The following is a 23,427-nucleotide window of genomic DNA, read 5'->3' as shown; positions in this document are numbered from 1 at the left end:
AGTCTTTTTAGAGCCTGTCAGGAAGCAGATGGAGCAGAAAGGTTTCATGGAAACTACTGACTTATGTCTTATTTGTCATTGATTTCATGTTTATAATTTGTGTAAAGCTGACCATCAGGAGCCTCCACTGGGAGCCAAGCCTGACAGACAAGACTTTACTTGGTCGCCCACACAATCCAGTGTACAGGATACTCTCTGTGAGTGACTGGCTGACAGCAGGAAATTCCTTGTGTGCTGCTCTGCCTGCTGAGTTCTCTACCACATGAAATTTGGGGTGGTAAAACTGTTACATGCTTATTATCTTTTAAGAGTAGTTAATTGCTACCCAGTTAGGAGCAGGCACTCAAACATTTATTGCTTTCATGTAATAATATCTACATCTTTTGGGTTTTCTTGTACCAAAGTCTTTGCTAACAATGTGTTCTGCATATAAAACTGTCTCTCTACAGGCAAAATTGTGTCTTGAAATACTTACAGAAGAATAATCTAAAAATGCTTTGCCCTCAGCAGCATTGGTGTTAGAGGAGGCACTTGTGTGTGATTCTGATAGTTGGTAACCTTTATTTGTGGATCGGTGCTCAGAAGCCTTTGCTGTAGCTGTCTTTTGGGGGGTGGGGAATGGAAAGGGATGTGATAGGTGTGAAGGGTTTATTTAAAGATATTTACTGCATTTTTTAGTATTCTTTTTTCTGTAGGTGTTCCAGATCTGTTCTACAGCTGCAAATGAGGATTTGAGGTAGACATTGAGTGATAAAGCATGTTTAGTCACAACTGATAACTGGCAGGAAGTGGAACATGATGAGCAAGAGTCTGGTGGAGCCTGGGGTGTGGTGGGTTCAGTGCAGCACTGTCTGGGCTGGCAAGGAGTTCTGGAAGTAATAGCAGTCATGTGTTTCCAGAGAGGATACTGCCACTACAAGAGGTAGAAGTTGTTAGGGTTGGTTTAGTTCTCAGAATTAATTATTTTAAGCCAGCAGGATGAGTAGATTTTTGGAGTGGCAATACTGTTTATCTCATCTGCTCCACATAACTGACTCTCACTCAGCAGTCTGTTCCATTAGCATGGGGAGCATTCACCAGTCCTTTGAAGGCCTGGCTTGTCAAGTTTTGCAGTCTTTTTTATGTGCTGGAGCGCAGGGTGCTAATCTGTCCTGCATTAGGATGTCTGTGAGCACTTCCCTTGATTATGTGATGTCCCTGTTTAACGCTGACATTTGTTTTTATAAACTCTCAGTTGCTTTCAGATGAGAAGATGTCCTGTACAGCTGGACGTGAAAGCTCTCTGTCCTTGTAGTGACAGTTAAAACATCCTCTAATAACACAGGATTGGTTCTGTCAATGTCTTGAAGCATTGCTTTTTAACTTGGAGAACTAAAAATACGAATACATTTTAGCATGTAAGGTCTGTCTGGTTTGGGGTTAAGGGAGGGGCTGTCTCTACACCAGTTCCCAGGCTTGTTGGCCATCGGTGGATTTTCTTACACATCTACATCTCTGCTCTAAGTATTTAAGGGTTAAGTTTCTCTTTCCAAAAGCATATTGGCTTTTTCTCTCTTACCCTTAGAGCAGTTTACTACTCTGGAAGTAGTTGCATAAACATTTTGCTTTTATGTGCAACTTCTGTTAAACTTCGGTGCAGAACAGAGGTGTCCAGGCATCCTGCCCCAGAGCCATGTGGAGGCTGGACAGTCTGTCCTGTCCCCATCACTGCCAACGTGCCTGTGCAGCCCTTGCAGGACACGCCAGTCACACAGGCAGGGAACACGTGTGGGCTGGGGAAATGGCAGCAGGGTTTGATTTACCCCAAAACTTGTGTTTGGGCCGTGAACTGGGAGCTGAGCAGCTCAGGTTCAGGATGCTGTAAGGTTTAATATTAACCTAGCTTAGTTAGATTGCTTTCCTAAACACCAATTAGACAGTCATGTGAAAAACCAGGAGTATCCTAATTCTGCTTTATCTAACATCTGTTTTCAGCAGCACTGTTTGTTCTCAGCAGGTTTTTGTGTGCATTGCAGTAGCTTGGCAACCTGTGGGCTGCACCATTCAGTGAATTCAGTATGCTTTTAATCACCACTACAATTTTCCTTTCCAAATTTGAATATTCTAAGTACACTGAAGTGGGCATCTGTGATTATAACAGCAACCGCCATGTTAAACAGATCCCAACTGAAACAAGCTGTTCATGCAAATTTGTAATCCAGCAGGCTTCTTCAATTTCAGTCCAAAAGTCCTTCTTAAGAAAAGATACTTAAAACTTCTTTCTGGGAATGGTAGTTAAGCTGTTACAGCTACTTCAAGTTCCCAAAGAGGGATTTGGGCAGTAAGCTTAGAAACAAAACTACTGAAAGCAGGACTGGTTGCTGGTTCTGCTGTAGGAGCAAAGCTCAAGTTTGACCTTTCCCTGCATGCAGAGACATGAACTTGCATTGTGCAATCCTGTTAATTGTACATTCTCTTTAAACTCTTGGAATCTTGTTAGGTTAGAAATGATAAAAAGCTTTTAGTAATAGTGCAATGAGCATGCTTTGGCAGAATGAACCTGTAGTTCCATTGCCTGTCTACTTACTAATGGCCAACATGGCGAAACATTCTTCTGCCATAGATTAGAACTTGCTGGAATTTGGTCTTATACCCTTAATTGTAGGGAACAAACAGAACGCAGGAGGGAGACCCACTGACATTATGGAGCTGGTACCTGTGTAACATATGGTTCATCATTTTGAATGCATGGGGTTCCTTGGTAATAAATAAATTCAGTTTTCCTCTTCATACATCTGACTAAAAAGCTGCATCTCAAGAAAGCCAGTAAAGCAACACACAGTACAAACGTCTTCAAGGAAATTAAGTTTGCCACTAAATAAGATGTAGATGATGGTGTATTTTTAATAGTTAAAGCGGAGTTCACAATTTCCTATATAACAATTCCTCCACTTCCTTTCTTGTGTGTTTTAGTACTTCCTCTACATACAACCTTATAACTTGGAGAATTTTGATGGAATTAGTAGGAAGTTGGAAATATGGCTGTTGCTTGTCCCATTGTGTTCTAAATGGAAACATAACACTGACACGGTCTGAACATGTGCCCCACTGTAGTCATGGTGTGACTGTTTCATTAACATGTGCATATACATTAGAAAGTTCAAGTTAGCTTTTAGATTCACATTGGAGTACCCAGTGTGAATGAAATAACTTATGCAGAAGGACACCCCTTAGCCATGAGGGAAGAGAAATTTGCTTTAATTTCTGACTGTGGTTGCTCAATGTTTCAAAGTAATGAACAATTTACTTGTGTTAGAACTGAGACCTTTCTTATCTTAAACAGCTGGGAGCTGGACTTTGTATTTACCTTTCAAGGCAGACTCTTCTGAATCTTCAGATAGAAGGGAGATGGCCTTTACCTTATCAAATGAGAATATTTGCCTTTATAAATGAAACATTTCAGAAAGAATAGTGGGAAGTCTCTAAAGTCTGGATATTCTGTTGCATTTGGTGCAGTAACAGCATTGTGCTGTGAAGGCTAATTCAGTAGGTTTTGTAGAGGGGAAAAATCTTCGGGGCTCTTATAATATGCAAACTAATTAGAGGTAACAGTGAACACAGCTGTTTCTGGCCAAGCTGACTAAGCCAGGAATTCAAATTACTATTTTTAGTCAGCTTACAAGGTCTCTAGTTTTCAATGGTACCCATGTTATTACTTCTAAAAATTACATTGTTGTGTCTTTATCACCCTGACAATAAGCATTTTTAGTGCAAGCAGTCCATTACTTTTTAAATCAAACAGTGTTCACAGTTCTGTGAGATACTGTGAAGATAGCTTCCAAATCACATTCTGAACTAGCTTCTTTTTTCTACTAAGCTTTGTTTGGAACTTTCTGCAGAGATTACTGGATGAGAAAAAGCATTCCTCAAAAATCTGTGTGTACTGAATAGACCTACTTCATGCATAAATGTGTTGCTCTTTTAAAAAAAAATCAGTCTAATTTTAACACAGCATATGGCAAGCTGGTGTCTAAAACTGCTTTAACTGGCTGTACTTTCTAAATGCATATATAACTCATTTAGCTCCAGATAAGTATTAAAGAAAAACCATTGTAATTCGTATTTGCTTCTGTGAACACCAATAGCTTGCTTGCTCTAGCCTATAAATTATATTAGATAAGATCTGAGTTTAGTTTTAGTCAGTGTTGGGGGTAGAAAATGAGGCTTGCAAATTTATTCTGTTTTCACAAAATCCTGTTTTCATGATGGTAAGAGACTTTCAAACCAACTCAAATCAAGAAAACAAAAATGAGGCAAACTCTAGAAGTTCTGATTCCTAGGTAAGAATCTTTTTGTTCCTGGCTTTGTGTCATTATGGAAAATACACCATTGAGAATTAATCTAGAAGTGCTTTTTTATTTAGGAGTTTCTCACCGAAAGTGCAAGAGGAATGCAGGGTTCCCAGGCCTGGCTCCCCTGGCTCTGAACTGCTCCCTTCTGGGGCCACTTCTTTTTTCCACAGTGCTCATGATGGGGTAGAGGAGTTCATATAAAGCTTTCTTCCCTTGCCTCCAGGAACCAGGGAAGACAAAAGTATTCCTACAAGAGCCTAAAAAACTTGCCCAGAGGAGCGGCCTCCCTTCTGAAAGGAGAACAGCTGTTGGTTACAGTGAAGGGCTGGATTCCTGAAATGGCAGTGAGAAACATTGACTCCTAAGTTAGAAACTAAGGAATTGGAGCATCCCAGCTAGGAACTAATCCACGTGGAGGACACAAGTAGCATCCCTTACAGCAACCAAGAGGTGTCTTCTGCCTGTCCTTACTGGGGACTTCCTTGGGGCATTGGCACCACTGCTCAGGGAGGACACAAGTGGCTATTTGGAAGAGAGAGTAGATCAAACTCCCTGCTCTAGAATAAGGTCTCGTTCTCATTGGAACCCTTTAATGTTTTTGCTGTCCAAGAAGACAGAGATGTTTATTTTGGAATGTAAGGACAACAACAAACTTGACATCAGGGTATTCAAAGGACAATAGCGGTGATGTGAAAAAATGTATGGTATTTTGCTTTGTAAACCCTAGAAGTATGTTTTTGTAGCTCTAAGTCTCTGATGAGCAAAGGATTATGTGTGTGCATGTTTTCACAACCAGCCCATCTTTTACCCGTTGCAGCAAATGCTGATGTCGTGTTAACAGCATAACAAAAAGGAATTGATGATAAGTCTTGGAGCGTACAAAGTCTCCTGCTTCTCCTATTACTCACTGCATTGCCTGTGGTTTTGGGAGGTGTTGTGAGGTGCCAAGTCAAGTTGTTGAACTTGTAAGGAGCTTGATAAGTAAATATGGGAAGTGTGGAGCTCTTTGACAACTCAGATTTTCTGTTTTCAGGCACATGTGGTTCTGTAAGGCCTCTCTGACATTGGTGAAGTTTTTTGCTCTCACACTGTCTCTGTGTAGACATCTCTCATTCCATCTAGGTTGTAATTTTGTTTTGAGCACCTACCAGAATTTCTGAGGTCAGATTATTTCCTGTTTTCAAGTAATAATGTAAACTTCTTTGGTCTTCATTACTGGTAACCCCTGTAATGTAGTCAATGGCACCTTCAGGAGAGGTGTCTGTTTTCTTCTGTTGGAACCTCCTCAACTCTCTGTGACAGAAGCAGTGCTGCAGATCAGGCTGAGAAGCATCCTCCTGTTTGCTAAATCCAGGGTTAAAAGTCCTTGTGATCTTATTCAGGGAATCACATGCCTTCCAGGGAATTGTCCTGGTGCTAAATGTATGGGTATAAAACCAAACTGAAAAAAACCCCAACCTCACCACTAGGACACCATTTAAAAAACCTTTTCTTTCTTTGACTTCTTAGGATTGCCTTGAGGATTAGAACTATAAAATGTCCCAAAGCTTGACAAATAATTTATCTCTACTGGATAAGCAAGATGATGGATTTAGGAGAGATTATGACTTTGTAGTAGCTGGAAGTTTTAGCCGCACTACAGGTGCTGCTCAGGTCTTGTGTATTTTGTCCTGTACCTGTCCCTGGAGGAGTCACGGCCTTACTCCTGACTAAACTCCCTGGTGCTTCATGGCTGCTCCCTAATTAGTTTCAATTAGGGACAGAAGGGAAAGCTAATGAGTTGGTGAGGTGATGTTCCCAGGTATGTGTGGCTGGTGTTTGGGAGTGCTTTAGAAACACTTGTCATTTTCCTTCAGCTCCTTTCCCAGAAGAGGCCTCCGGTTCAGCACTGGGCTCGGACTCTGTGCTGGCAGCCCCTGCCCTCCAGCTGTCCCTGGGGAGGGAACATGATAGTGTATCATACCAGCTGGAATGTCTGGGGAATCACCCTTTGGTTGGGAGCTCTGCTTCGTGTTATGCTTTCATGGATCGTTTCATAACAGGAAAGTGGCTGGAGCTTGTATGGACCGTGTTGTGGGAATGCACCTCGTGGTGGAGCTGCCTCTGGCCACCCTGGAGCAGGGCTTCACTGAAATGCTGTTCTCAGGCTGGATTCGGTTTTCTCTGTGCCATCTAGTCATGGTGTGTGCCAGGCAATTAGCTCTCTCACATACGGTACCTTATGTTGAAAATGATCTTGACAAAATTAAGATCCCTTGGGAATTGCATTTTTTCTTTGACATTTCTGGTATTTTAGCAAATTCTGCACATCACAGATCAGCAGATATCACTGTAGATGGGGAATACTGGACTTGTCTAGTTGTCTGTTATTGTGACCAGTATTTTTAAGATACCAGTTTGTAACCTAGATGTGTTTAACTCATGTAATCTCCAAAAGGATTAAAAATAATGCTGTGGTATTTCTGCAACTGTGTGAGTTTAAACTGCTGATGTGACGACTGCATGAATGTTGGCATTTCTTTTGTGAAAAATATATCGAACATTTGCAATCTTACTTTGTTTCTTGAAAATATTTGTCCTGAGTGAAATGACTGCGGTGTTTGTCTGTTAAGCAGCTGAAGTGCTGTGCTGTTTGTTTGGCTTTTAGTCAACACACTTTCCAGGAAAAGGTGAAAGGACACAAACACCACAGACAAGTTTCGGTTGTTGCTCAGCACATGTGAAATGCCCCTCTTAATTTAAAGTGAAGGCTCTTTTAAAAAACTTCGAGGCTTAGTAGGAAGAGTCAAACTCAAATACTCAGGGCTGGTTGCTCTCAAACTCACTTGTGATATTACTCATGGAGCCCAAAGAGCTTGTTCTGCATTTGCGTGCTCCTGCTCATTGCAGCGGTGCTGGCACAGTTCATTAGATGAGTGTCTTCCCAACTGATTTAGGGGGCCTTAAACTGTGACAGTAGATCCAGCACTAAACAACTGCCTGGAATCTCTTCAGGCAGCAGAATATGATGTCCTTCTCTGGTGGTACAATACCTAGTTCTGCAGTGACCTTTCAGATTCTTCCTTACCTGCAGGTAACGCCAGATATTCTGTAAATTTGTGTTCTATCAGTGGGCAGTGTGCCAGCATGCCCAAGTGAATAGAAGAGCAGGATGTGTTCGAGCCAAGAGTCTTGGAGCAGATGCATACACGGGGATCAAAAATGGGACAAAAGGAAAAAGAATCTGTAAACATCTGTTCAGCTTTTAACTGGTAAAATTTTGAATGTGTTGTCTGGTGAGGAAGCAAGATTTACATTTTATTATCTTATTTACTTATTAATCAAATTAGTTCATTTATCTTAAGATTAAATGGTGGTAATGGATTATGCAAGATTTGGGAGAGATAGTACAGTCTTGCTTCTTTGTTAAGATTAGCTGAGGTTATCAGCACAGTGTCTCTGAAAGAGAGTAGAGCACTCTGAGTGAGTATAGGTAAAAATTCCATGGTAAATTATTCCATGGTTCCTATTTCAGGAAGCCAGAGATCCCCTTGAGAAACTGTAAACTATCTGCAGTGGGGGGCATCTCTTGTCCTTTTGTTTCCAATTTGAAACATACTATTTGCAGCTTGTCTAAATTCTAGAAAATACCTCAGTTATGCAGCACATGGAAAGGTGTGAGAAGTGTTTCTCATCCCTGCCTTACATTCTAGCATTTGCAGGGTTCATGTCTTTTTCTCCTCTCTGAAGCCTGCAAGGCCTTGGATTTTGTTTGTGGTTTTTTGGTGGTGGTAGCTCTGTAAAAGCTATAATGCTCTTAGATGGCTTGTGAGATGTCAGAATGAAAATATTAGGTAACTAAGAAAGCAGGACTGTTTATAACCACAGTTGTCAGTCTGTGAAGCCTGGAATATCCTGCAGGCCAGCAATGATACATTTTTAAACTCACACAAAGCCCATACTGCAAACAAATTAAGGTCTGGATTTGCTACACAGACTTAATTCCTTTAGGAGTTATGTGGGTATCTGGTCTGTGGGATGCACCAGTCTATTTGAGATGAGGTTAAACCAAAAGTCTTTGTGTAGAGACCCCTAATGTTTGGGCAAATCAAGATCTGGATCTCATCTCGGTGGTTATTTTTCTTAGAGAAGAAGAGCAACTGAGTTAGAACCTCTTGACACTTTAATGAGAGTGTGGTTTATTTCCTGGCGCTGACTTTGTTTGATGATAAAGATAGCAAAGCTTTGCTTTTGCACAACAGCTGTCAAGAAAAAGCTATTTCACATTCTCAAACGTCTCTATCCTTCCAATAATGTCCAAGGTGCACTTCTGGAGCAGATTGAGTATCGGGGAGGAAAAATAGAGATGGATGTGAAGAAGAAGGGAACTTGAGTTGTTTTCTTACACTGACGCTCCATTCAGTTGTTTCCTGTTTTGGCAGTGAGTACATGGCTACAAAACAGCAGAAGTAGAGTGCTCCTGCCAGCAGCTCTGAACTTCTTCTGTTATGGTCATAAATTTCAAGGACAAACTGTATTTTGAACTTACTGAAATTTGAGAAGTCTCATGTAATTCTTTAACCTGGTACTAAAGTTTGGCTCTTTGATTTCCCTGGCTCTGCTGCAACATTCAAAAGAACCAGAACTGAAAAATCAGTTTTTACCCATTGCAGATGACACTGAAGCAATACGGGAATCTGAGCAGCTGAACTGTGCAGTAGTGCTGTGGTTCAGTGACAGCAGTGCCCTCCTCCTGGGAAGATGCAAAATAAATACACTGGTAAAGTTTGGAAGTGATACAAGTCTGTGTCTTTCTCCCTTCTGGAAGTATACAGCCAAGCCCTGACAGCCATTCAGGTGCAGGTGTTAAACTGAGCGTTTGCAGTGTTCGGTTATCTCCCTGATGAAGTGGGTGCAATAAAGGCCTGCGGGGTTTGCTTTCAGAAGTCTCTGCAGTGAGGCATGTTGGAACTAGGCAGTGGTGAGAGACAATCTATAGTACCTGCTAGCTGTGATAAACATGGGCCTGGGAAAAATGAGCCCACTTTGCCACGTGTTTCTATGATTTAATATGGCAATCATGCCCAGTTTACATTCTCCTGGGGGGTTATTTCCGTGCTCCCAGCAGCTGACTGGTGTCACAAACCCTCTTACGCCGCTGTGCCACAGCCTGTTCAGAGTGCCCGGGCGGTGCTGAATTAGCAGGGGGCTTTCTAGGAAAACCATGTTGCAAGTGTGTCATTTCTTATTTACTTATTTATTTTGACCTCATGTAATAGTGGTGTTGAACTTTAAACAAGCCTGTCTGTTCCTCTCTGTGCTGCTTGACCTCAGGAAGAAGCTTGACATAGCAGGCAACGGGTTTCTTTTTTTTGAGGGAGATTAATAAACAAATCAATAGTGCCATATCTTAGTTGAAAGCAAAACTAGGAGACTAGATAAAATGTTCTCAAAGGATATTAAAATCTACATTTATTTCACTTAGCTGGCTAAAATTCTGCAGCTGCTTGTTAAGATTTATGTTGTGTGATGCAGCCATCTGTTCATTTGTATGATTTTTAATGACCTTCCTCTTACCTACAAGTTACCTCCTCATTTCTTGTTCTTGCCCAAATATCCTGATGTAAAGCTTAATGTAGGATAAGAAATGAAATCTTCCTTGTCAAAGTGGGTTACATGAGCAGTTGTGTGCTTTATATCTTCATGAGGTTCTTTTGTCAGGGAGTTCAGGCCCTCAGTTTGTTCCTCCCATGCTGAATCCGAAGACCTTTTCCCATTTGTGTGAAGTAGGTGTTTATTGTGGATCCCTTGGTACTTGCTGGTTTTCTTGTGCTCTTCTCTACAGGTCTTTGCAACCTCATTGAATTGTAGGAGTATTTCCATTCTGAAATCAGCCCGTAGTGACATCTTGGGAAAAGAGCACCTTCCACTTGACTTTATTGTAACTTTTTAACTCTTCCACCTTTTCCAGCAGTGTCATGTGTCATCATTTTTTTCAGTGACAGCTTTAAGAGGAAACTTGTTTTTTAAGCTAAGATTACTTTTTTGTATAAGTCTTTATATAATTTTTGTGAATTGCTCTCCTTAGTGTGAGTGCCTCAGTAGATGGATTAGGAGCAGTTCTGTAGCCCCTGATACGATCTTGGCATTTGCTGCTTCCCGTAGGAGCAGAACTGTTAAAATGACAGTAAATCGTTATCTCTGAGTCTGAGCTGCTCCAGAGTTTATGGTGCAATTAAACAGTGTGATCAAATTGAGCCCTGCTGCAAGGCTTCCCGGGAGTCTGTCTGGCGAAGCTGAAGACACTGAGACTGCACCTTCAGTTTCTGTTCTAAATACTGATACACAAATCTACACAGTGTGCTTGAATGGCTGATGGCATGGCTGCCTCTTCCTATGGTCTCACCTAGTATTTACTTGAACATTTTGGGATGCATCTTCTCTTTCTGAATCTCCTGCTGGTGTCTGAACAAGATGGGGAAAGTGTAGCCCAGTGTGCTGTTGTGCTCAGAGCTACAGGAACTTCCCATTTGAAGAACAGGGCTTCAGCAGACTTCCTCTTTCCACCCCCAAAGTATTTGGGGGACAGGGCTTAAAACCAGGAGAGGAGTGGCATGAAGTGACTCATGCTCCAAACCCAAAGCATTTGCTTTGGAAAACTGACTTCAGTTCTAGCCCTTCCTCTTTCAAAGTTTTATATTGCACGACCTTTTAAATGAAATGTCGAGCTTCCTTTTTCACAGGCAGGATCTCTGCAGTGTGACTGAGTGTGATTCAAGAAGGTGTTTTGTAACTTCATAAATCCCTGCCTTCATCCACTGCCTTCAGTTCTCGTGACATCACTGGCTTCAAGTGCCTCAGAGCACAGTATCCCATGCTGTGAATGAGTCTGATTTCCCCAGCATGGAGACCTTGTGGTACTGTTATGGGGATGTTGTGAACCTACCCTAACAGCAGTTAAGTGGAGTCAGTAATTATGTGACTCCAGCAGTAACGGGAACCAGAAGTGTTTGACAAGGCCCAGGATGTGGCCACACAGCTGCTGTGGGTGACCTGGCACTGGGTTGTTTCTCTCCAGTCATTTTCTCTGTTGAAGGCAAATTGCGTTTCCACTGAGGTCAACTTCACATCCTGGAAGAGACCTTGGATGATACAGTTTCTTTGGTCACTTTGGATGTTCTAGCAACTTCTGTATAAAAAAAAAAAAAAACCAACCAAAACTCCAAACCACTTTTCTCCCACGTTGCTGAGGACAGAATGCCCCATCTGATGTCCAGGCATGCCTGCTCTCCAGGATTTTCTGTTTCACCATGTTCATCACACTCAGCAGTGAAGTGCTGGGTGCTGGCTGGGTTTTCATACAAGGCAGCAGCTTGCCTGTTGCAGTATCTCCATCCCTCTTTTGTTACCATCCCACCCCCACGCTGTGTTTTTTCCTGTTTGTTGAAACATGCTCCAGAAATACATTGCTGTTTTTAAATAGTCTGCTGAAGGCACACAAGTGGCTTCTTTCTTTCCATTTTCTCTGTGCCTGTGGGAGTTCAGCATCTCTTAGAACTCCATTATTCTCCAAGTACCTTTAGGCACCATGGCAGCTTGAAAAAAACCTGGTCTTTGCTGGTGAGGTAATAGCCAGCTCTCTATTCCCTGCACAATAAATTGCCACTTTCAATTCCTGAAGTACTGATGTTGGTACTACTGTGGAACTCCTGGAGACTGGCAGTAGTTTGTGTGTGCACATACATGTGGATGCTTAAATGTAATATTTTTGTATTAGAATGCCTTTGTATAATTCCTTTTCTGTAAAGAAGCACTTGATCAATTTCTTTTTAAAAGAGGGGACAGTTTTTTTCAAATTTGTTAATGCTGTGAAACAAAACTCTGTATTAGTGCTGCTACTAAGTTAGCCTGGTATTTACAGAAAAATTCCTTAGGGATCTTGGTTTGGTTTGCATTTTGATGCTTTTATGATATGAATCTTAGGGGGGGGAGTTGGTTTTGGGTGTTAGGGACTTTAACACACATTTGGGAAATGTGGTTAGTGATCTAGAAAACCATTTTTCATAATACCCTGTTTTTTTCTCTTGTTAATCCTGTACAGTCAGTACAGAAGAATAAATCCCTGTAAAGTACAAAGTCACCAACCTAGTGTCAGAGACAAATTTCTGAAAACACCCATTTTAGCTACCTCATGTTTGAGATATTAGACTGTGGCAGTCCAGATCATATTCTCCAGACTGCATTCTTCATAAGCAGAAATACTGGCAGCCATGTGTTCACTTATAAAAAGCTGGCAGCTGATGTCAGGCCTTATTTCAGTGAGGAGCTGGTTCGGAATACTGTGCTAATTTTGGGCAGGTTTATGTAAATCTGAACTCTTCTCGTGATGTGTCACACTCAGTGTAAATTGGTACATACCTGAATAATGCAGCAGAAGAGATAAACAGGTAATGTGCTGCAGTCCATGGCCCACTTGAAAAAATCTTAAGCACTGTACATGATTCTTTATATGCAGAATTGTGCTTACACAGTATTTATTTACAATGTGAAGTTCTGTTTCAACAAATGGGGACAATGTCCAAGGACAGCAGGATTCTTTTTATTTTAACTTCTGAAATTATCTCACATAGCTGAGCTATTAGATGCATCTGAAAAGAACCCAGCTGAGAGAACCCTAGTGATACGTTTGAGATGCTGCATGTATTTTAGCTGAGCATGTGAATTGGGTACAGCTGACTTCTACCATTGCAGCTTTGTGACACCTTGCTGATAACTCAAGATAATGATGAAAGTGATCTTAGACAAATCACCTCTGTGTGTGTGTGATGCCAAGCAGGGTAGACAAGTTTTTTCTATCACAATGAATGTTTGCACTGCTGCTGAGTCAGAAGCAGGGTTGATATTTTCACTGATGCTGCAAACAAAGGCTTAAAGCAGTTTATATGGAAGTACTTTGGGACAGAGACCCTGCTCCTTCACGAGCTGAAAGGCATAATGGCTGATGAATGTTCTGCTACTTTATTATGCAAACTAATGATATTTTAATAAGTAATGTTAGTGTTGTATTCTGATAAATTTAAACTCAATTCTTAATTTGAGGCCCAAAGTGCTTTCTATCCAGAATTCTCTCACATGAAGATGTGAAGTCAAATGGGTATTTGTCTTAAAATAGCTAATGGGATGAAATTAGATGTATTCATACCTAACAGTTTTGGGTTTTTTTGGTTTCAGGACATCAGGCATGAAGCCAGTGATTTTCCGTGTAAAGTGGCCAAACATCCCAGAAACAAAAACAGAAATAGGTACAGAGATGTCAGCCCCTGTAAGTATACTTTCTTTTCCATTGTTTATAGGACTGCTGACCTCTAATGACTTCTAACAGCTAAATGTTCTTTGTAAGGACAAGATTCTGTCAGGTGGATAAGCATCCAAGACAATTCTCTTTGTTAATATATTTATTTATTTGTGAGATTGATGTCACAGGATGCTTTTATATCCACAGGGTTATACTAGAGCAGCATACAGTAGAGTCTGTATTTGTGGGCAGAAATCTGAAGAAACTAACTTGCCTTACCTTTGAGTTCTGCTAGAGAAGAAAGGTGGCTGAAGTAGCATTTCTAAAATCGCAGGGGTGGTTTCTGTGCAGTGTTCTCAGCTAGCAGAGCATCCTGCCAGGCAGCACAGGTGGCAGCAGTGCCCCTTCTGGGAGCTGGGGAGCAGTCTGGCACAGAGCTCTGGCTGCCAGAGATAAAGCTAAGCTCATAAGCTCGTTGGAACAGAGAAAGAGCAAAGGTGATGCTCCTAGGCCAGAGCTGGGATTTTGAAATGGCTGTGTCCCCTGTGCTGGGGGAATGCCTGTCTGAGCACGGGTCCTGTACGAGCCCAGCTCACTGTGCTGGTGCAGCCTGGCTCTCCTCCTGTGATCCCAGGGCCAGGGCCAGTCGCTGCCCACGCCTGGCATCCAGGGCTTTGGGCTGCAGCAGGGACAGGGCTGCAGTCACACGGTCAGAAATGATATTTAATGTGTCTGGCACTGCAGGGAGCTCCCAGGGGGTCTCTGAGCAGCCCTCTCTGCACAGGATGGTGCCAGTCCTGGGCCATGTGTCCCCTGGGGGTGCAGCACTCCTGCACTCAGCGGGTGCTGGCCCAGGCCAGAGTGCTGCTCTGTGGCAGAGAACTTCTGCCTTGGTGCTTAAAAGTTACTGAAGCCTTTGTGGCAGTTGAGCAGAGCAGTAATGTTGCACACAGTTTGCTTTAGTAAGCAGTTCTAATATTTGAGATTGTGAATAACAAATTCCTTCTTGCCTGTAGATAATCCTGCTTCCAGTCTGTTTGCTTTCTTGAAAAATGTGGGAACCCTTCTATGTATGGAGTTTTTTTAGTTGGTGGTTTGGTTTTAGTCCCAAGTCGAGCAAGTGACTAACAAAAGAGCAAAGAATTTGCATTTGTTGTATTTATTGAATTTTGATCATTTTTTCTGTACAGTAAAGGGCGGTTGGGTTGGGAACAGTAGCTAAATGTCTATAAAAATGAAAGGTGTCTGTCCTATTTGCCCAGTATATGTTTAGACAAACCTTTAACAACCTTGAACAAGCTGGATTTGAATGTTTAAGCTGCAAAAGATAAGCAGTTGTGTAATTAGATTTATTTAAAACCACCAACTTGATAACTGTATAAATAGGTCAGTGTGATCTGGTTTGCAAATTGCAGTGGGGATTATTTCAGATGCAAATGCTTCACTCTTGCAATGTGTTCTTGGAAGGTGAAGTGTGAGCTGTGCTCACTGCTCTGCTGTTCTTGCAGTACCTGTGCTGTACTCCAGAGTCCCCAGCCCCAGTGAGCCCTGCCCTGTCTGGGATTGAGCTCTTTTTATTCATCAGGACAGCTCAGCTTTCTGACCCCCACATCTGATGAGGATGTGCCTGGATTGTGCTGTGTTGCATATACATTAACCAGTGTTTTCTAATTATGCTGCAGTTGATCACAGTCGAATTAAGCTAAACCAAGGTGACAATGACTATATCAATGCTAGTTTGATAAAAATGGAAGAGGCCCAAAGGAGCTACATCCTTACCCAGGTAATTGCTGGCAGTGGATAATAAAAATCTTATGGTGGCTGGAGTTGTTTTTCATGGGTTTTCTGTTTGGGTTTTTTTTATTGTAAAGTTACTTAAGTGCATATAAATGTCTGTGTGTGTATGAAACTCACTGCTTTTCCCTGAATCTGTCAATTCCACACCTATCTGTATAACAAATTTAAAAGTACCCAGATACCCCGTTGTCTTATTCTGAGAGCCAGCAACTGTGCCAGGGTTCTTGTTTGTCCTGAAGCCCTGGAGACTAATCTTGGCCTTTTTTTTACCCCTTCCTCCCACACTTTAGATAAAGGTAACCTGGGATTAATATTTTCAAGTGACAGCTCTTCCTTCCTGTTTCTAAAGAATAAAGATAAATCTTCTCAGGAAGAAATGGGCAGTGCAGTGTTCAATGTGAAAGTGGTCCTTTGAACACAGCTCTTACTCCCCTTACTCAGGGCAGGAGGGTTGATCACAGCAGGGAACTGTATGTGGAATAGTCACGTGTGCAGCTGACTGGTACTGATTACCTGTCCTGAGCCAGAGTTTACTGGGTTTGAATGGCTTTATTTAAATCTAGTCATTCTTTCTGAGGACCTGCTGCTCTGTTTGAGCACAGGAGTGGATGGACGGCAAACCCAAACTTCAGAGCAATAGCTTTTGAGTAGAGAATAGCAGAGGAACATAGCAGAAATAGGAAGTTACAAGGAAATGTACTTTGGGAATAGACAGTGGTCTTTAAAAGGAGTTACCATTTCATTCAGTCCCAGAGCACATCCTTGAAGATTCTGGAAAACCATGGAATTTGTTACTGATTGGGCATCATTTCAGTCTTTTGGATGTTTATCATTTAGTCAAGTAATTTTCAAGTATCATAAATAAGGATGAGGTATTGCAGGGTAGCTGGACACAGATGTTATTTCTGCTTTTATTGAGGGGGGTTTATTTCCCCATGACCTTTGTATACCTTTCCTGAGAAAATGCAGCATTTTTCACTCCCAGGTCCGTTCTCACAAACGAGACTGTGTCTCTCTTCCTCTTATGTATGAGTGGAGAAGATTAACCATGCTTTCATGGGTAAATTCATAACATGAAACTTACAGCTGTCTCACTGCATTTTTTTACGGTTTTAAATGAGAAGTTGCTTGTTAGTTGTTTAAATCTATTGCCTTGTGCAGAGACTGTTATTGGGGAAGAGTGCACTGACATTTGCAAAAAATAATGCTTATTTCTGGGGATTCTGTCTCTGCAGGGACCTTTGCCAAATACTTGTGGTCACTTTTGGGAGATGGTTTGGGAACAGAAAAGCCGTGGTGTTGTCATGTTGAACAGAGTGATGGAAAAGGGATCTGTAAGTACTCACCCAGTTCTTGCTATGTGTTCATCACATTTATGGTTTTCTGTAATAAAAAACCCAAGTAAAACCAACCCAAAGAATGGGATGGGATGACTGTAAGTTTTGTCTAAGAAATTATGCCTGGAATTGAATACCTGGTGAACTGAATTGAATACCTGGTGCAGGCAGAAAATCACTTGGTTTGTAATTGTGGGTCTTAATTTCGCATTAATTTGGCTAAAACAGGGCACAAACACAACATGACTCCACATAAATGGAAGTCTCTGCTGCTAACCAAGGGGTCTGGAGTTGTTCTCACTGTACACAGATAGATTGGCTCATTAAGGTCCTGGCATGCAGCAGTCTTTGCAGAACTCATCTCTCTGGGAGACCTTAATAAGAAAATGGCAATTCAGTCAGAAGGAGGTAATGATATTTATGTGTCTCCTGCTTGGTTTTAGATAAAGTGTGCACAGTACTGGCCACGGAAGGAGGAGAAAGAAATGTTTTTTGAAGATACAAACTTGAAATTAACATTGATATCTGAAGATATAAAATCCTACTACACAGTACGACAGCTGGAATTGGAAAACCTGACCGTGAGTACAGGATCTCATCCAGTCCCAGCCCTTGTTCTCCTTGGGGTGAAGTTCATCTCCACACCAACAAGGGCTTGAAATTGGTGGTCAAGAATTGGTCTAGATTTGATGATTCTGCATGAGATGTCATGGAAATGAAACTCTTGGATATTTCTGAGACGTACCTGGGGACACTCCAGGCGGTTTCATGTCTCAGCCACACCCAGAGTGACACAGGCTTCTGAACTGCACTGAAATAACTAAATTGTAAATAAGTAAATTTACTTACCCAATTCCCTTTGGTCCCAATGGAGACCTTCACAACAAGAGACAATTACTTGTAATTAGTTTCTTGGCTGTGCAGCTATAAAAACTCCCTGAGACTCCCTGAAACTTTGTCCTTGGAATTCAAGTCAGTCCTTCTGACTGGTGTATCCAAACTAAAACTGTTCCCAAACCCTGTTTTTGCAGACCCAGGAAACTCGGGAGATTCTGCACTTTCACTACACCACCTGGCCCGACTTTGGGGTCCCAGAGTCGCCGGCCTCGTTCCTGAATTTCCTGTTCAAGGTGCGGGAGTCGGGCTCTCTGAGCCCCGGGCACGGCCCGGTCGTGGTGCACTGCAGCGCTGGCATCGGGAGGTCGGGCACCTTCTGCCTGGTGGACACCTGTCTGCTGCTGGTAAGGGCCACCTGCAGGGCCACCTCTCCTGCACAGGCACCTTCAGGGGAGCTTTGGTGCAGCCTTAAAGGAGCTGGAGCAGGGGCTGGAGGGGTTCCCTGTGATTTCCTGTTGTTTTACTCTGCTGTTTTGGGAGTGTATTGAAGGCAGGTCTCGTTCCTAAGTGGCCATTTTGAGTTTGGGGAAGAAAAGTCTCCAGTTTTCAGAGTGATTCACAAAGACAGGCTTTGCCTTCAGGGAAAGCAGCATTTTTGAGGCCCAGTGTTTTCCCCTGTGTGTTTTTGGAGACCCAGTAAAGAGCTGCTGATACCAATTGTATGTGAGTTCATTCATTCTGTAATGTGGAGGGTGGTGTGAAGGCCTTACCACAAAGTGAGTCATTGTAGTGAACCTCATCAGAGCAGAAAACATGTTTCACATTTTTATCTGCAGATGGACAAACGGAAAGATCCTTCTTCTGTGGACGTTAAGCAGGTTCTCTTGGAAATGAGGAAGTACAGGATGGGGCTCATCCAGACTGCAGATCAGCTCCGGTTCTCCTACTTAGCTGTTATTGAAGGGGCAAAATTCATCATGGGAGATGCTTCAGTGCAAGTGAGTGCTCCTGCCAGCTCCCAGGGAACTGCAGCAAGTGGGTAGAAGGAACAGGATGGAAAGAAGCTTCAAATGTGGTGCTTGCTTCAGCTTCAGTACATGTTTATGTTATGTGGCTTTTAGGTACAGTGCTTTACAATCTGTCACAACCTAAAGTGCTGTATTTTATTTATTTCCAAAAGTACCTGTGATGTAGCAGGTGCCTCCTGTGCTTTCCAGCACAGTGACTGGGGTGGAGCTGCTGCATCAGCCTCCCCTGGCATTTCAGACAGTACAAGTTTTCTAAGATGCCTGAAGTTTAAGTGTCATGATTAAATTAATCAGGGTTTTTTTTTATGGTAAGCAGAACTCTAGCAAAATAGATCTTATTTTGTGCTGCTTAGGTTTTTTAGAAGCAGATGGGAATTTCTTGCTTTTATGGCCAATACGTTTTGTGTATTGGATGTAGCTTGGGCTTGGAGTTCTTGTGTTTTTCTTGCCTTTTTTTAAATTAAAATGAAGAGCCACTTTAAGAATTAATTAAAATGTGGAGTATAAAGATTCTGCCATGGTAAAGTTTAAAGTTAGAGCAGCTTACATAAGAGAAAAGCTTAACAGGGCTTGTTCTTCCCTGAAGGAGCAGTGGAAAGAGCTCTCCAATGAAGACCTGGAGCCACCCCCTGAACACACCCCCCCACCTCCCAGGCCCCCAAAGAGAACCTCAGAGATGCACAACGGGAGGATGCACGAGCACCCGGAGCTCTTCCCCAAGCACCAGGCAGTGGAGGAGGAGATCAGGTGCTCAGTGAGCAGCGTGGAGGAGGCGGTTCCGGACGGCAGGGCCCGATCAGCTGCGCCCCTGAGCACAGACAGGTAAAGCACTCGCTGCCCCCTGAGAACTGGGCTCTGGAGGGAGTGGGAAAGGGGAGGCGATGCTCAGTTCCACCTTGAGATGTTCTTTGGGAGCTAGGGCTGAACGAGCAGCCACATTCCATCCCTCTCTGGCTTTCTGGGCCGGTGCTCGATTTTAGAGCTTTGGTGTTCCCCTGACTGCATGTAGATGTGAGTTGGGTTTGTTCACTGCCTGTCTTGGTGCAGATTTGTGATGACCAATAAAAGCAGGTGGTGGTTATTCTTCAAAGGGCACGGAATCCTCCCAAGCTCTTCCTAAACCCCTGTTGAACAGCCAGATGTGTCCTAACTGGAGACAGGCTGTGTTTGGTGGCTGCTGCAGCTCCAAGAGATTTCCAACTCTGTAGTGTTCCCTGCCCTTGGAGCACCTGCATGGCTCCTCTTCTCCCTGGCCAATCCAGCATGGAATATTTGTTCCTACCCAGCCCTGAGTGTCCCTTCCTCTGTCCTCAGCACTAGTCACGACACTGAACCCCGGAGGAGAACTGTTGGTGAGAACCCGCGGCTCTCGCCCCACCAGGAAGAGTCCGTGAAGGAAAACTCGGAGGAGGAGGATGAGAACGTGGTGGCAACTTGGAAGCCCTTCCTAGTGAATATCTGCATGTTCACTTTCCTCACAGCAGGAGCTTATCTCTGCTACAGGGTGTGTTTCCATTGACCAGTGCCCAGGAGCCGCCGCGGGAGCCGCTCCCGGCTTGTGCTCAGCTCCTCGGAGCCACTCGAGGCAGGGCAGCCTTGGCTCAGAGCAGGTAGATTTAGGGGGAAAGGCCAGAACTTTGGGTAGGGCTTAACGAGAGAATTGATGCACTAGGGTTTTATCCAGCCCTGTGGTCCCAAGAACATAATATTGTAATCTCAGGGCCTTGAAATATTCAGGAGTGAGCAGAGAAAATGCCAAATAGTCTGTTTTCCTTTTTTTTTTTTTTTTTTTTTTAAACTAACTAATAGAATTACAACACATTGTTGTTTTTAGCCTTTTTTAAAAAGCCAGTTCATTTTCTTTTGTTTCAGAAAAACTGGGCACAAGTGAAACTTGCTTGTACTCTCCAAGTGTTGTAACCAAATACATGACTTACATTGACAAATTCCCAAAAAAAGAAAAAGAAACCCACATACCTGAAGAATGTAAACTTTTGGAAGGGGAGGTGTGTTTGTGGTTGGTTTTTGGTTTGTTTTTTGTTTTTTTTTTTTTTAACTTGCTTCATCTTTAAAGACTGAGTTGTGGGCAGTGCCTGTGGTATTGATATATTTAATCTTGGCATAACTGTTCCTAAAGAGCTGATTGTTTTACTTGTGTTGATAGAACCAGGCTTCTGCATTTGCTCAGGGTATCCCAACATGTCCAGCTCTTTGATTTTTTTTTTTTTTTTCTTTACTAAGTGTATCTCCTCATTGACTTTTGTTGCACTCTACTTGCACATATGCCTCTTTACATTGCACCATCCTTTCTAAAGCTGTTTTTACTTTTATATTCTGGGTTGGGAGAGGTTGAGGGGAGGGAGAGAAACAGGAAGGGAAATTCAACCAAACCATGTCCACCAGCAGTGGGGCCATGCCCATGGCCCGTGGCAGGACCAGTCCTTAAACCTCAGCATTTGGAATGTAAAATGCAGTTTCACTCTGCAGCTGCTCCCTCAGGCCCAGCGTGGCCCTGGCGAGGGGCTCTGAGCAGGGAAGCGTTGGGGAAATCCAGAGCAATCCCTGCTGGGGCAGCTTCCCTGAGCCAGAACAGCCCAGCAGGAGCCGTGCTGGGCTCTGAACAAATCCCTTGGCTTATGATGCCAGCGTTGCTCAAAGCAAAGATTCCAGTCCTGGCTGCAGTTGGGGGGCAGACACGGCTCAGCCCCGTGGGATCCCACAGCAGCCAGGGCTCCGGGGGGAAAGTGCTCGTAAGGGAGGATTGGGGTGTGGGGGGAGGACTGGGACTGGAAGGCAGCATTGCACCAAGCAGCCAGTGCTGTTCCTCTGGGCAGTACCAAATTATTAATAGTTGAAACAATAATAGCAAAGATTTCTTTGCTTGTGTCATGGTGCAGACAGGAGCAAACTCACTCCTGGGAGTTGTAGTGACTGAACTGCCCCGTGACAGCTGATCTGCAGCAGTGTTACTGATTTTTTTTATTTCTAAAGTCTTTCTAGATTTATAGCACTTAACCAGCCCTCAGTGCAGCCCTCGCTGTGGAGGAGCCCAGGGGAGTCCCTCCACTCCATATTTATTTTTGCCAAGCTGGCTGTAGGTGTAGCTCTTCCTTCAGTGGGTGAGTAGGTGAAGGGGTGGGTGGGGGTGGGAGTTACTTCTATTTTGTGTTTTGTTAAGCTTGCATCAAGGGCTTTTCAAGAGTACAATAATAAATCCTCAGGTAGTACTGGGAATCAATCCTTTACCTGTGAGACTGTTGGTCAGACCAGTACTTGAAAGGAGGAATGTTGTAATCAGTCAATATTTAGTTATATTATTGGAAACAGGAAAAATGAGTATAGAAAAATGGTAATATATAATGGCTCATCTGTGTATTTAAGATACATTCTGTGATTGCTTTGTCCCCACTGTTCTCTGCAGCGTGGGCAGGACCCTGCCCTGAGGCACCATTTGTACCCCTTTGTATTAAAGTGCATGTGAAGTCTGCGGTGTCCCGATGAAACACCACGTGCTTGAAAGGTGACAGAACTTATATTCCTGCTTCCTGATGTGCCCAAATGATATTTGCATGACCTGATCCTTAGTGGCTGTGGTTCAGAGGGTGTTGCTGAGTCTCTCTGTTCAGCACTGGACTGATTGGTGTTTATCAGAGCCCATGTACTCGCCTAATCCTTGGCATGACTTCCCGTGGGATCCCGTGTGCTCCGTGTGCCCGGTGGTAGCATGTTCCTTTCAGCTGAGTGAGTGTAATACAGACATTCCAGAGAGTTCAGGCAGCCCTTCCACACCTCCCCTGGCACTGGGACACCTTGGGAAAGAAACAAACCCAACCCACCTCTGGCCATGTTCCCAAGAGGGAATATTTTAAATCTTAGGTATGGCAGGAAAACAAAGGATCCTTCCTTTGAATACAGAGTTATTCAATTGCGAAGGATTCTACCCAGACAAAGTTCCTGCAGCTGACAGAAGAACTTTGAGCATCCTCTTCCTGCCTGTTTCTTTCCTGTGTTCCAGGCCCAGCTCTGACCCTGCCCCAGGACACAGTGACTGTGCCCCGAGCCCAGGGAGGTGTGGGCAGGGCTGGGAATCCTGAGCTGTGCCCATTTTGTTCGCTGTCCTGTACTGTCTGTGGTAGTTGGGGGGTGTATATACCGTAGCACAGTGGGGTGTTGGGTAACCTGTTCTTGGAAATGGACAAACATCCATGTTAGACTCGTTAGAAAGTTAGTGAGCTGCTCTGCTATCTGCCTTAAGCAAATATTTACTCATCAGGTCTTTCTTTTTTACAGATTGCCATAGAATAAACTTTTATAAAAAAATGTAAAAACTCAACAAAAAAGCTGAATGTTTTGGTATAATACAGTTTCAGGTATCTTGTCTTTTGTGTAAGCCGCTGCTGGGCCTCCCAGGTTAGAGTACAACTGTACAGTTTTTCAATCTCCCATACAAGTTTTCAGTTCTCATTTTAGTTGTAACAATAAAACTCTTTTTTTAAAGAACTCACACAACTGTGGTATTGCTTCTGGCTGGATCCATGGGCTCCTGCTTGACCCACATGCCCATGGGGGCCAGTGGGGGGGGGAGATCATAAAGGGTTTTAAATGTTACTGTAAGAACGTCCTTGGAGGCAGAGGACCAGTAAAAGAGTGAGACAAGGACCCCAGCTCTCCCTGCCACTTCCATTTCCCTCTTCTGGTCTTTCACATTAACCAGCTAAATTTTAAGGGTGAGGAGTGCAGGAACTCAAGCACCCTGGTGGGTTTCTGCAGGAGCTGAGAACAGGCAGGAGCTGGTGCTGACCCTGTTTGCTGCAGCAGCAGCC

The 23,427-nt window shown here is 43.2% G+C and overlaps 1 protein-coding gene across 1 annotated transcript in view; it reads left to right on the top strand.

Annotated features, from left to right (window-relative positions):
* The window catches only part of PTPN1 (protein tyrosine phosphatase non-receptor type 1), a 31,600-nt gene extending 8,492 nt beyond the window's left edge, over positions 1 to 23,108 (top strand). The window contains exons 2-9 of the mRNA XM_039563541.1: positions 13,542 to 13,632; positions 15,288 to 15,388; positions 16,638 to 16,736; positions 17,183 to 17,320; positions 17,771 to 17,980; positions 18,413 to 18,574; positions 19,191 to 19,426; positions 19,919 to 23,108. Of these exons, the coding sequence (XP_039419475.1) occupies positions 13,542 to 13,632; positions 15,288 to 15,388; positions 16,638 to 16,736; positions 17,183 to 17,320; positions 17,771 to 17,980; positions 18,413 to 18,574; positions 19,191 to 19,426; positions 19,919 to 20,123 (1,242 nt within the window). The 3' untranslated portion in view covers positions 20,124 to 23,108. The remainder of the gene's footprint in view (positions 1 to 13,541; positions 13,633 to 15,287; positions 15,389 to 16,637; positions 16,737 to 17,182; positions 17,321 to 17,770; positions 17,981 to 18,412; positions 18,575 to 19,190; positions 19,427 to 19,918) is intronic.
* Positions 23,109 to 23,427: the final 319 nt, after the last annotated feature.

This window comes from Corvus cornix, chromosome 20 (assembly GCF_000738735.6).
Source record: "Corvus cornix cornix isolate S_Up_H32 chromosome 20, ASM73873v5, whole genome shotgun sequence".
Lineage (NCBI taxonomy): Eukaryota > Metazoa > Chordata > Aves > Passeriformes > Corvidae > Corvus > Corvus cornix.
Note: the sequence above shows the minus strand (reverse complement) of the source record. Positions and strands in the feature narration are given on the sequence as shown.